We start from the raw sequence: 13,589 nt of genomic DNA, 5'->3' as shown, positions 1-13,589 counted from the left end.
TCTCCCCATCATTCACTCACACTTCCATCTACTTCCTGTCTTTTCTGTCGGTGTAACCATGGAACATAGGAGTTGATATACCATCATTCCTTCTGCACTGCCAGTCACCACTCACTCTCACTCTACTCCTCACTTTCTCTTCTTCTCATCTTTCCAGACACGTTACCTTCAGTAAATAAACACATCACACAGTTGTTGCTTTTCATCTCTAAAAACAAAATACACATCAATAAATACAAAATACCTTTTAATAAATTATTAAAAAAAAAAGTTGTAAAAATATACAGAGCAAAGTCATAGCTTCACCCCCCCCCCCACAAAAAAAAAAACGAGTCATATGAACATTATTGTTCGTTTGATAGTTCAAGATAATGTTTCTGCTGACAAACTTGGAATATTGCAGTCCTTCAACTTCACACTTGATAGCAAGTTTCCATTTAACAAAAGCAGGGTCTTGAAGCTAATCAAGAAGAACTGAGGGCAGGGGAGGTATGGAAAATCTCTCTCTCGAAGAGCAAACACACATTTCAAACATCAAATTTTAATCTTTCTAGTTTCAATTTAACTTTTGAAACTTCTTCACTCAGATTTTCACCTAAAGGAGACCTGAAAGAAAGTTGAGAGAAAAACAAAAGTGATTATAAAACTATGTGTAGTAATAATTACTTAAAATCAATTTGTTATATTTCTTAAACGAAGGGTGCAGATAAGGAAAAGGATAAATCTGTCTGTCTTATTTCCTAACTTGTGTAACAAGTAGCAGACTGAGTGGCCATTTGCAGTGAGAAATGTCCATCAGTGAGTAATCTTTTCCAGTAAATCTGTTTTATTTAATTTTTCCAAGAAAACAGAGTTAAAACTTCCTAGCCTTCCACAATGGAACATACAACAGATTTGAAATCTTCCAGTGAAAGCAATATGTCATCCAAGCAGTGATTTTAATTCTGTGAGAAGATGGAGAAGCTAGAATGGTTTTGTCAGTCGCAATAGGTACTGCACCAGATACTGGGGGCCAAAGAAGGTCCTTGCTTCAAGGGATTAGGATGTGTGTTCCGTCACTGATACATCCAAAGATATTAAACAATGTGAATTGTGATCAGAAATTTCCTATTTTATAATTACTTGAGGAATATCGATAGTGTGAATTAAAAGGGACAAAACACAGAAAACAAAGAACTTTAAAATGAGAAAATGTGATCTTACTTTGCTTCAATTTCAATCTGCTCAAGATCTTTAGCAATACCAATTCCCCGGGCCAACTTTTCAACACCATTCCTAAAAAAAAGAAATTTGGTTCTGATGGAATGATCCATTGATAATGGCGTTGGCACAAACTTCAAATCGGTGTATAAGCTGTTGAGTTAGTAGCATGAAGCAGGAGGAAATGTTTCTTGTGGCAACAATACAATTTGGCATTAACTGTCATAATAGAGTGGAATAACTTACCAAGCAACCATAATACCATTATCTGTGCAAAGCTTTGGAGGAGGACAGTAAAGAGAACAATTATATTCTTCACAGACTTTTCGTAAATTGTTGATTAAGAATTGATTACAAGCCACTCCTCCGGACACAACCTAATGGAAAGGTAAACACAAAACATTCAAAATTCAACATATCACCACCACCACCACCACCACCATCATCACTATCATCATCATCTTGGTAAATGATTAAAAAACAACAACAAAAAACTGCAATAACAAACACTTAAACTGGAAACAAAAATATAAGACAGAGACCTTCTTGAATCTGGTTGCAGCTGATTGAGTTAATAAAATACCAATCAACAGATTAACTAATCAATGAGCTGTTAACTGAACTTCTCTGTAGAAGAGACACATAAGCCTCCATAGTTGTCATTTTATAGAAATATTCCTCAGTTTAAGTAACAACAATGAATTAGTCATAACAAACACATGTAGTTTTATACAAAAGTTACTAATGGCAGAAATTGTACAACAGTGAAATGAAATGTCTGTTTTAGTTATATTTATCACTAGCACTAAAATTACACTAACATCATACACAGTGGTATCAAAAAGTTCCTGGACAAGTTCTGTAGCACACCAACAGATGGCAGCACATGGTTGCTAGCAGTGATTTTCTTGAGGCAGTGAAGTGCCGAGTGACCACTGTGTTTACTCAACATGTTGTGAAATTTGTGTTTCTGTGATCACGTGTATGCTGTAGTCTGTGGATTTTGTCATGGACAAGAAGTTGGAACAAGGAGCCAATGTGAAATTTTGCGTTAGACTTGGGGTGGTCTGCCACAGAAACCATGAGTATGCTTTGGCAAGTTTATGGCGAAGAGACAATTGGTTGTATACAATGGTTTGAGTGACATGGGTTCTTAAAAAGGGGAAGAATGTCCTTGGAAGATGACGAGCGATCTGGAAGACCTGCCACAAGTGTCACCCCTGGAAATGTGGAGAAAATACATCAGTTTGTGCAAGAGGATCGTCAGAGAACAATCAATAACATTGCTGATGTTGTTGGTCTGTCATATGGATCCAAGCAGGCAATCCCAACGCCTGGATTCTTTGCAATGACAATTCACCCTGTCACTGAGTTCTCCAAGCATGCGAGTTTCTCACCAAAAACATGGCATCACTTCCACACCCACCCTAGTCACCAGATTTAGCACCTGCAGACTTCCAAGATGAAAATGCAGTTCAAAGGTCACTGTTTTAACATTGCTGTTGTCAAAGATCAAGAGTGAATCCCAGAAGGTCCTTACTTGCTGAAAATGACTTCCAGGCCGGATTCCAAATGTGGCAGGGATGCTGGGACCAGTGTATTGCTGTGCAAAGTGACCGTTTCAAAGAACTTAAGCAAATAAGTTATTCTTTATTAAACATAATTAGTCTGGGAGCTTTTTGATATCACCTTGTATTGCTAATATGCTTGGTTCCATAGAAGCAGTATCATGAACCATTGAATACAGAGGAAAGCATAGAAGATCATTTCAGGAATAAAACCCAGTTAAACTCACCAAATCCACAATCAATGCCAAGGTTCCTTAACCTGATGGCATTTTATGATGACAAAACATTGCAAAGCGTGCATCTCTAAAATTAGTGTTTAAAAAGTGATTCAACTTGGACATTCTAGAGACCCAAGTGGGTCCGTACTATACTGCTCATATCCAAAACAGCACAGCTCACACACACACACTAAACATTCTAAGCATTCTAGACATAGAGAAATCCTCCTTTACATAGCACACTAGGGGACAACTTGCCCTTCAGTGCAAGTGAATCTTTTCACTGTTTCTTCTAGTATTACTGGAAATATTCCTGACCTTTTCCGCTTAAACTAATCCAAGTCACTCTCATCTAAATCTATTTGGGGATTTTGAACACAACACAGCAGACTAACGATGAACTCATTAATTGTACTTCCACTGGCCATTGTCATGAAACGTTAACATGGAATCTATTCAGAGATAAAGCATTGAATGTCATAACCATGGATACAAGGCAGAACTTATTGATAATGTTGGAAGTTCTGGTGTCTTAAAGATACCCAGATCTCAATATTCTTCATCAAAATAAGACCGTATGGAATTTCTTACCAATGTTTTTTCTTTTCCTAGAAGTCCAGTAATTTCCGAAAACAGCAGAGCTCGCTGGACTCTTTTTGCCAAGTGTTTCAAGACACCCAACTGGAATGAGGCACAGAGATCGGCTGCGTTGGCTATAATAGCATCCCCTTTGATATCTGATAATAGAAGAAGAAGAAGGAGGAGGAGGAAACAGTAACAGGATTAGGCTTTCCGCCAAAACCTGAAGCTCACCAGTGACAGCAACAGAGGCATCAAACTGATGGATCAAGTTATGAAGGTAACTAATTAGGAAGAAAATTAGCTCAGATGAGATGCAGTTTGGATTATTCCAGAATAGGATGCCAACAATTCCCTCTTTCTGCAGAAGAGACAATGACAGAAGTTTCCAGCAAAGAGCAAGCCACTGCATCCAAGAATGGTCAGCAGTAAGAACATTCATGGTTCCAATTTTCTTGAATATTCCCACAGCTCTTTGATGGCTTCTGTTACCTAGGTTACCTAAATAGCATTGGAGGGAAGTGCTTTGAAAGCTTGAATCCTTACATTAAACAATATCCTCAGTGGTTTCATTCTAAAGACTGCAACTCCATAAAAGCCCTTCTCCAAGGCACAACTTCATTGGCAGTTCTGTCAGGATCTCAATATTGAACAATCCTTTCATAACAGTTGCATCAAATAAAGATCTTTCCCCAAGCAGCAGATAATGATGCTGATAAGAATTTACTCATTAAGCTGCACCAAATTCCGGAGAAGCAGCAGTGAAGAGATCGACCATGAAAGAAGTGTGTAAAAGGTGAAATAGCTAGAATGAGATGATACAGGTGACAAAAATTATGAGAGAGAGAGAGAGAGAGCTTACTTTGATCTTTCTCAGCCAAACTGATATATCGATGGGCCATTGAATTAAATCCACTAAATGAAAAGTTGCAGTCAGGCGACTGCAACATGACCTGAGGAAATTCAAAAGCATGGGGCTGTCCATTCTTAGCTAAAAGTTCAACTGATGCACCTCCACTCAAACCGTAGCACTGAGGAAGGTTTTTCAGTTTTAATGAACGAGCAACCTGAAAATAAAAACAAGATTTACATTGTTAATTTGCTTCCCATTATTTTAGATCCATTTTCTTTTCTTATGCTAAGATGGACTAATTGGAAAACATAGCCTTAAAGCAGTAGTAATGTGTGCCAGAAAGGTGACTCTACAAGGGGACAAATGGATAATAACAGGCAAATGAAACAGCAGCAGAGAATGGCCAAACGTGAAGTGAGAAATGATGAAATCAAATCTGAGTTATTGGGTCTCATGATGATACGAGAGTGGCCTGAAAAGTTCACAGCCTAACTATGAAGGAGTGATGCTGGAGCTGTGAAATCTTGCATGCCTGAAATTAAGGCTTCTCTTTTTAATAACTACTTTGTTTCTTTTCAGGTAAACCGACATCTGATTGTTCAAAGAAGACTTCAAAAGTAACTAGTAGCAACCTCTCTTGAAAACAGACAAAATTTGGCATCGTGGTGTTATCAGGTATTTGCAGGTTAAACGGCTTAAACCCCATCAATATTAATGCTGATATGGTGGCTACATTAGGAGATGGACACACCAGCTTTATCAACAGTGCAAAAGTGAGCAGCTGAATTTAGGAGGGGGAAGGGAATGGAGTCTTGAAGATGACCCAAGGTCTGGACATTGTGCACCACTGAGGGAAACATTTATTGTGTTTACCACTTGGTGATAGATGACAGGTGATTGACTATAAATCAAATGGCCAAAGCTATTAGCATGTCCCATGAGAAAGTCAAGAATACTCTCCACAACAAACTTGACAAGACGAAGGTTCCACATGTGACACCCGATCAAAAGTGCACCAGGCTGATCATATCATGGAAAAATCTGACATTGTCTGAGGCAGATTCAGATGGTTTCTTTGAATGTTTCCTAACCCAGGATGAGTATTGGGTTCATCGCTTTGAGACAAAAGAGAAAATTCATTCAGTGGAAACACCCCCTCCTCCCTATTCTCCTAATTTAGCCTCATCTAACTATCATCTGTTGCCCAGCATGAAAAAACACTCGACTAGGAAGCAGTATCGCAATGATGATGATGTCATATTGACTGTTGATGATTTGTTTGACCAATAAAATGTTTAGGGTCCAAACATTGCAACACCAATGGAAGAAGTGTATGAACTGGAAGAGGAACTATGTTGAGAAATAAACGTCATTTGGTTACGTTCCATGCGAGTATCTTGAAATATAAGCAGAGAATATGAAGAAGTTGATGAGAATGAGTTGAATAAATATGGAGAGGATCGGCTGAAAACGAGCAAGACATCAGCTGATCTACAGAAGAAAAAAAGGTGTTGGCATCACAATGACCAACTGATGCAAATGAAGGATGTATGGTGAGGAATGGAAATGTCTTTAATTGGAGATTGATTAAGGAAGAACAATGTCACGTGTGTGAGAATGGTGAGTGTCATTAATGAAATGACACATGATCAATATATTGGATTACAGATCTCTCTTTTCTATACCAACACGAAAACATAGATATTAAGATGATGATGATGATGATGATGAAGGTGATGAAATAAGAGAAAAACAAATATCATTCTTTTGTTAGAAAGGCATAATGAACTGTTCCTTACTTTGTCAAAAACGTCACCGGGAGCATTGTCCATGGTGGTGCCTAACAAAGCAAACTCATTCACAGACTTAGAAACAGCAAGCAGGCAGTGGCCTCCACTGGCTAAAAGCACCAGGAAAGGGAAATTCACCCTGGACATATGAAGGTAATGAAAAATTGTATAAATTTTAAGAAAATATAACAAGAAATTTGAAAAATAAAGGAAAAGAAAAGAAAAAAAAAGAAAACTATGGCCAACATTTTATGAATATAATAAGCCAAAGTCACTTGAGTCTGGAGTCATGAGAACAATGTTCTACCAACGAAGGGGTTGCAGTGAGTTCCCCCAGTTACTGACATTGGACTTTTCTAATTCTGCAGGGGTCAATATTTGTATTTCTGTGATAAAGTATAGTTCATTGCAGCAAGCAGTGATTGTACTCATAAATTAATCATGTTTTTTTTTAACTTGGATTATTAAGATAAAAATGTTCCTGGAGATTATTACTAAGAAACAGATGGATTAACCTTGCTCTTCATTCTATTATTTATGAAACTCTTTGAGTTGCCATTAAGAAAAAAAATCAAAAATATTAAGTTTAGCATTTTTTTTACATAGACTTAAGAATCATAAAGAATCTTTAAGCACAATTATTCCTCCATCTAGCTCAAAAGTACAGCTTCTGTGTTTTGGATTGTTACACCATACATATTAACAAAACAGCCACCAACTCATCAGCACAGCCATCCATCTCTTACCTTTGAGGGCAGAGGCACCATTCTACTTACCCCCCCCCCCATGTGCGTATCTCAACCACACACCTACCACTTCTCTGCATCCTCTCTTACTCTTACTTCTATCTTAAGATGTTCCAACATCTCACCACAACTTCTGCCTTCTTTCCAGCTCCTCCCATCCACCCTTATATAATATGGGGTAGTCTTGAAGCTCTATAGCAATACATCTGGGTTCGTTCTTCCATCACACTCCAGCTTCTCAACTCAGAGTATAAAATCATCGCCCCTCTCCTCTTTCAAATGCTACTCAACCCCCATTCAATTGAAGAGGCTTTTTCTTTTTCCTGTTCCTTGCAAGTTGTTCAGTAACCTCACTGGGGCCAGTGCCACATGAAAAGCACCCAGCACACACACTGTGGCTGTAGAAATCATGTGAAAGACAAACACTGAAGCTCATTGAGGGGCAGGCATGGGTGGGACGGTTTGACAGGAGCTGTGACTGTTTTGGCAGCTGGATGCCCTTCCTAACACCAACCACCCAGCAGAATGGACTATATATATATATATATATATATATATATATATATATATATATATATTTATATATATCACTTACAATCATATATATATTTGTGTATGTATACACAAATTTATATAAATGATTGTAAGTGCGTGTGTGTGTATATATATGGTCAAGTGGTTAGGGCAGTGTTGCACTCATGACAACTAGATCATAGGTTTGATTGCCGGACCAGGTGGCAAGTTGTGTTCTTGATCAAAAGCACATCATTTCAACATCTGACATGTGACACTTTCATTCACCTGTACAGGTAACCATTGATTTGATGGAAGGAGTGAGCGAATGTACAGCATAAACATTTGATCATTAGAGCCAAATCACTCGTCTGGCTGCTCAGAACCCTCCTCCATTGTCAAACGGGAGAGTCCATAATACACACCCACACTCGTATAAAATTGAAGCAAAACTTTAAGACTGAAATATCATCCATTTAAATAAACCAGACATGCAAAACTGTTTACCACGAAATATAACACTTACGGCTGCTTCATGCGGACAGTGAGGGCATGTGCTTCCATATGGTGAATTGGTATAATGGGTTTACTGAAGGAAAATCAATAACAAAAGTGAGAAAATGGGGAGAAGAAAACGATTAAACACACATCTGAAGGTGGTTATATTTTAATTTGTAAATCCCATAAATAATAAAACTGTTGTATTCTACATTGAATAGTCATTGTGAAGGTGCATGGATTTATGGTTTAGATATCCGACCCAGGGTTGTAAGGTCATGAGTTTGATTTCCGGTGAAACATTGAATCCTTGAGCAAGACACTTTATTTCTCATTACTTCAGTTCATTCAGCTGTTAAAAATGTGTTGTTTCTGTAATTCAAAGGGCCAGTCTTTTCCCATTCTTGTTGAATCTCCCTGAGGACAAAGTTAACTTCATGAGCAGATTGTTCCATTGATCAAATCAAATGGAACACTTGTCATTGTAATTAACGGAATGCCAGTAAAGTAGACACTAGATGTGATAGAACAAATTAATAGGACTATAGAATAAGAATAGCCTGGGCAAAGTTTAGAGAGCTCTTACCCCTGCTGGCGACAAAGGGACTCTCACTCAGAGTAAAAGGCAGACTGTATGACGCATGCGTACGAACAGCCATGCTACATGGCAGTGAAACATGGGCTGTAACTGCTGAGGACATACGTAAGCTCGCAAGGAATGAAGCCAGTATGCTCCGTTGGATGTGTAATGTCAATGTGAATACCCGTCAGAGTGTAAGTATCTTGAGAGAAAAGCTGAACATTAGAAGCATCAGTTGTGGTGTGCAAGAGAGACGATTGCGCTGGTATGGACATGTGGTGAGAATGGATGAGGATAGCTGCGTGAAAAAGTGCCACACCCTAACAGTTGAGGGAACCCGTGGAAGAGGTAGGCCCAAAAGACCTGGGCTGAGGTGGTGAGGCAAGACCTTCGTACATTGGGCCTCACCGAGGCGATGACTACTGACCAAGACCTTTGGAAATGTGCTGTGCGTGAGAAGACCCGGCAAGCCAAGTAAGATCGTTGCCAGTGCCCCTGGACTGGCTCTTGTGCGGGTGGCACATGAGATGCACCATTTTGAGCGTGGCCGTTGCCAGTACCGCCTGACTGGCTCCCGTAGGATTTTCGAGTGAGATCGTTGCCAGTGCCCCTGGACTGGCTTGTGCGGGTGGCACATAAAAGACACCATTTCGAGCGTGGCCGTTTTCGTGCGGGTGACACGTAAAAGCACCCACTACACTCTCTGAGTGGTTGGCGTTAGGAAGGGCATCCAGCTGTAGAAACTCTGCCAAATTAGATTGGAGCCTGGTGTTGCCATCCGGTTTCACCAGTCCTCAGTCAAATCGTCCAACCCATGCTAGCATGGAAAGCGGACGTTAAACGACGATGATGATGATGATGATGATAAAGAACAAATTATGATTTAGATTTCAAACTCTATTTTAAAATAGGAAACAATTAGGATTTAAAATTTCCCAAGTTCACGACAGCTAAAGGCAATTGTCATGGTAACAACTTTGGGTGAGTTTTTGAAACTTATGCAGATTTTTTTTCCAATCATGGGGCATTGGTGGTTGTGATTGATTAGTCTTCTTGTACAGACTGATGAGACCATCTTCTGTCACACAAAGCTTTTGTGTTTTACCTGACAGACCCAACTATTGTTAAAGGAGAACTGTGACTAACCTAAATACTACATTATATAGTTTGCGATTTCTTTTTTTTTCTGTTACTCAACCAGTTCTGCCCCTGACATAATAATAATTTAGCATGCCATCATACCGATATTCTTTTGCCAATTCTTTAGCATACTGCAACCCAACAGCCAGTGACAGGGAGAGTCCGGGTTTAACTGTAACAGCAATAGCATCCACATCCTGCAAAGATTGAAATATTGTAATCTGTTAGAAAAAAAATCAGATTAACATAAAAATCCAGGCTTTTTAAAAATTTCTTTGTGGACTCAGAAGACATTGAAAAGTTTATTTGAGTTGAAAGCATTTATTCAGAAGTTATGTGACATGTTCCAAAGTAGACGTTGGGAGATGGGCAGACGATAGTAGAGAGGGGAAGTAAGAGGTGAAAGTGTAAGGTGGAATTCATCCTGATGACGAATAAATACACTAATTTGAATAACAACAACAACAATAATAATACCAGAAAAGGTAATGGATGAAAGGGGGGAAAGCAAAAAATCCACTGGGACTTTTGACTTCCAGACAGACAGGGTATTAGAGCACCAAAGGTCGGATATAGTAACCATTAGGAGGGACAAACAAGAGTGCCTAATAATCGATGTGGCAGTGCCAGGAGATCAATATATCATCATGAAAGAAAATGTTGATAAATATGGAGAGCTGAGAATTGAGATCGCTAAGATGTGGCAGTTATGAGAGTCAAACATAAAAGATATCCCTATTGTCTTCAGAGCATTGGGTTCAATACCACCCAATCTGAAAAAAAAACAACTGGAAACCTTAGAAATACCCTACAATCAGTTGTCAAGCGATGTTGGGGAGACAAACACAGACACACAAACATATACACACACACACATACATATATACGACGGGCTTCTTTCACTTTTCGTCTACCAAATCTACTCACAAGGCTTTGGTCGGCCCGAGGCTATAGTAGAAGACACTAGCCCAAGGTGCCACGCAGTGGGAATGAACTCAGAACCATGTGGTTTGGAAGCAAGCTTCTTACCACACAGCCATGCCTGTGGCTGTGTGGTAAGTTATATATATATGTATAATTTTTATCTTTTACTTGTCTCAGTTATTAGATTGTGGCCATGCTGGAGCACCACCTTGTTGAATGAATCGACCCCAGGTCTTTGTTTTAAGCCTGGTTTCCTATTCTATCAGTGTCTTTTGCTGGACTGCTAAGTTACAGGGACATAGACACACCAACACTGTCATGTGATAGAGGTGATGAACAAACACAAACATATATTTATATATGTTTCCCCTACTATTCAAAGAACAAAATTAAGGGCTTACCTCCAAGGTAACATTTGCTTCTTCAAAAGCCTTCTCCACAACACCTTCAATATGTTGCTGATGAAGTTTTTGAGCAATTGGAGGAATTATTCCTCCAAGCCTGAAAAACAAAAAATAAATACACTAAATAAAGAATTCTATTTCATTTACCTGCTTTAAAATACTGTATTTCTAACCCTACAGTATATATATATATATATAAGTATTGGATGAGATATGACGGCTCGGCCGTCTCTCCCCAGTTCTTATATTAATCATTAAAATCCAGAAATACAACAACACAAGGGATAACGGTAACAACAGATCAATAGTTTATTCTAGGTTGGTGTAGAGCCGTTTCATTCCTAGGTGAACAGGCATGCCTCTAGAATATCAAAGAAAGCTTTGACCACATGTCGGGGTCGAGTTGGGACAGCCTGAAAGAACGTCCTGTCGCCACAGCTGCTGGATGGATAAGAGATCGAACGCTATTTCTTTCTCTCCACCTCTTGCATTGCGCATGCGTGCTCGGGTACTTCCGCTGACGGCAAGTCCTTGCACATGCGCAATGGCACTTCCCAAGATGGCGGCCACACGCGCAACTACACATATATATATATATATATATATATATATATATATATATACATGTGTGTGAATCTCATAAATAAATCATTTCCATAACCAACCTTTGCTGCTCCACACTATCAGGCATCACCTACTCCCACCCCCACACATTCCTATCCACCTCATACCTCGAAGGTCCACCCTTAAAATACATTGTTGAAATTAGGTCAACAATGTCGCATTTTAAAATTGAAGGAAAAAGCCTTGCATATTTGTTCTTACCTGCTTCAGGTGTGTATGTAAAATCCGTAAATTTTCAAGCAGAAAACGAGAACGCCGTAACAGTTATTGTAGTCCATGTGGGGTTTTTTAACCACTATTATGCCCAATAGGCGGGGTAAAACCCTGTAGTTATGCCCAATAGGCAAGTGACAGTTGACAAAACACGTGGACACGGAAACTACCGAGTTCAGTGTTTACTTTTCTCGAAGGACCGAGCCTTCAGGGCGATAACATTTAAGCAAAATTTAGTTGAAGGGAAATAAACGTTGAAAATAAAAAAACAAACACATCCCCAAATAAGAGGTCTACGTCCAAAAAGGCTGAAACTAAACTGATTGTTGTAATAGCATAAGTGTCAATTATTTTGAATGAAGCGCCAGACCTTTTCGTAACCTGATAATTCATTTCCTGTACTTCGATTTTGTTTAACGTTACGTTGCTTTTTTGTCTTGGAGCGAAGGTCAAGGACATTATTAAAATAGAAATGTTTAACAAGATTCTCGCAGAACTTGTTCTTCGGTGATGTTTCAAACTTTCTACATATTTGAAGGCTAAAAGGAACAAACAGTATTGACTGAAAGTAAAGGGCATACAAGCATAAAATTGTCAACAATCAGCAATCAATATTAAAAGCACTAACCATAAAACGTAGTTGATTTATTTTATTTTGATAGTTTTTGTGAGCTTTCGATTATAAAAATAACAGCTAACAAAAGAAATAATAGGCTGGTTAGACTATGTTTTTTCTTTCATATCGCCAAACATTGCATATGAAAAAAAGAAAAAAGATAAAAAGCCGCGACCTATCGCACAAAGTATTTAACCTCGATAGACCTCTGAATACCAACTATATTAACCGTGTGTTTAGGTTGTAACGGTCGAAATAATTGGGGGTTTTAGGATTGTTTAGTACTAATAAGAATAAATATTATAATACTGTGGTAAGTAGCTTGCTTACCAACCACATGGCTCTGGGTTCAGTCCCACTGCGTGGCACCTAGGGCAAGTGTCTTCTACTATAGCCTCGGGCTGACCAAAGCCTTGTGAGTGGATATGTATATATATGTATGTGTATATGCTTGTGTGTCTGTGTTTGTGCCCCCCAACTTCGCTTGACAGCCGATGCGGGTGTGTTTACGCCCCCGTAACCTAGCGGTTCGGCAAAAAGACACCGATAGAATAAGTACTAGGCTTACAAAGAATAAGTCCTGGGGTCGATTTGCTCGACTAAAGGCGGTGCCCCAGCATGGCCGCAGTCAAATGACTGAAACAAGTAAAAGAGAGAGTATGCAGCAACTAGAGTACTTACTCGATATGAGTACTAGTTTGTGAGTGAAGGGCCTCGCCCCACACGTGGCCCAGGTTGTCGACCACGGCGGCCCCTGTGTCATCACAGCTGGTTTCCAGGCCCAGAACAAGCAGTCGTTTACTTCCTGTATATTCGCCAAGCGGATGGAAAGGTCGAAAACTAGAGTATCGTGAGACTGTTGGCTTATTATGGTATAAGGATCTGGATCGGCAACTATAATCTCTTCCAATTCTGTATCGTAAATGCAAACATTGTTTGTAAGCAAGAAAATACCGGACACGATGCGACATCGGACATATGGGCGCTGCCATGATGTTGGTGGATTACCCACAATTCAACTTCCTCGAACCCGGAGCAAAATAAATTAATCAATATTTTTAAAATATTTTTCAGTTAACGAAGATTGAGTTAGAAATATTTTATCAGTCAATAATAAAATAAA

General features: G+C 39.1%; 1 protein-coding gene across 4 annotated transcripts in view; it reads right to left on the bottom strand.

Annotated features, from left to right (window-relative positions):
- Window positions 1–230: 230 nt before the first annotated feature.
- The window catches only part of LOC106879484 (tRNA N6-adenosine threonylcarbamoyltransferase, mitochondrial), a 136,475-nt gene continuing 123,116 nt past the window's right edge, over window positions 231–13,589 (bottom strand). For 2 of the 4 annotated variants that reach the window (XM_089356934.1, XM_014929078.3), the window contains exons 4-13: window positions 12,221–12,389; window positions 11,011–11,110; window positions 9,788–9,882; window positions 7,994–8,056; window positions 6,218–6,347; window positions 4,428–4,632; window positions 3,578–3,723; window positions 1,447–1,577; window positions 1,204–1,275; window positions 231–606 (exon numbers count right to left, since the gene is read on the bottom strand). In XM_089356934.1, coding sequence (XP_089213060.1) covers window positions 528–606; window positions 1,204–1,275; window positions 1,447–1,577; window positions 3,578–3,723; window positions 4,428–4,632; window positions 6,218–6,347; window positions 7,994–8,056; window positions 9,788–9,882; window positions 11,011–11,110; window positions 12,221–12,309 — 1,110 coding nt within the window. In that variant the 5' untranslated portion in view covers window positions 12,310–12,389 and the 3' untranslated portion in view covers window positions 231–527. Of the gene's footprint in view, window positions 607–1,203; window positions 1,276–1,446; window positions 1,578–3,577; window positions 3,724–4,427; window positions 4,633–6,217; window positions 6,348–7,993; window positions 8,057–9,787; window positions 9,883–11,010; window positions 11,111–12,220; window positions 12,390–13,147; window positions 13,508–13,589 lie in introns of those variants that run through there. The other 2 variants (XM_014929076.3, XM_089356933.1) reach the window with 2 other exon arrangements.

Source organism: Octopus bimaculoides, chromosome 9 (genome assembly GCF_046866305.1).
Source record: "Octopus bimaculoides isolate indiv1 chromosome 9, ASM4686630v1, whole genome shotgun sequence".
NCBI lineage: Eukaryota > Metazoa > Mollusca > Cephalopoda > Octopoda > Octopodidae > Octopus > Octopus bimaculoides.
The sequence above is the reverse complement of the archived record's forward strand: the minus strand, read 5'-3'. Positions and strand labels throughout refer to the sequence as shown.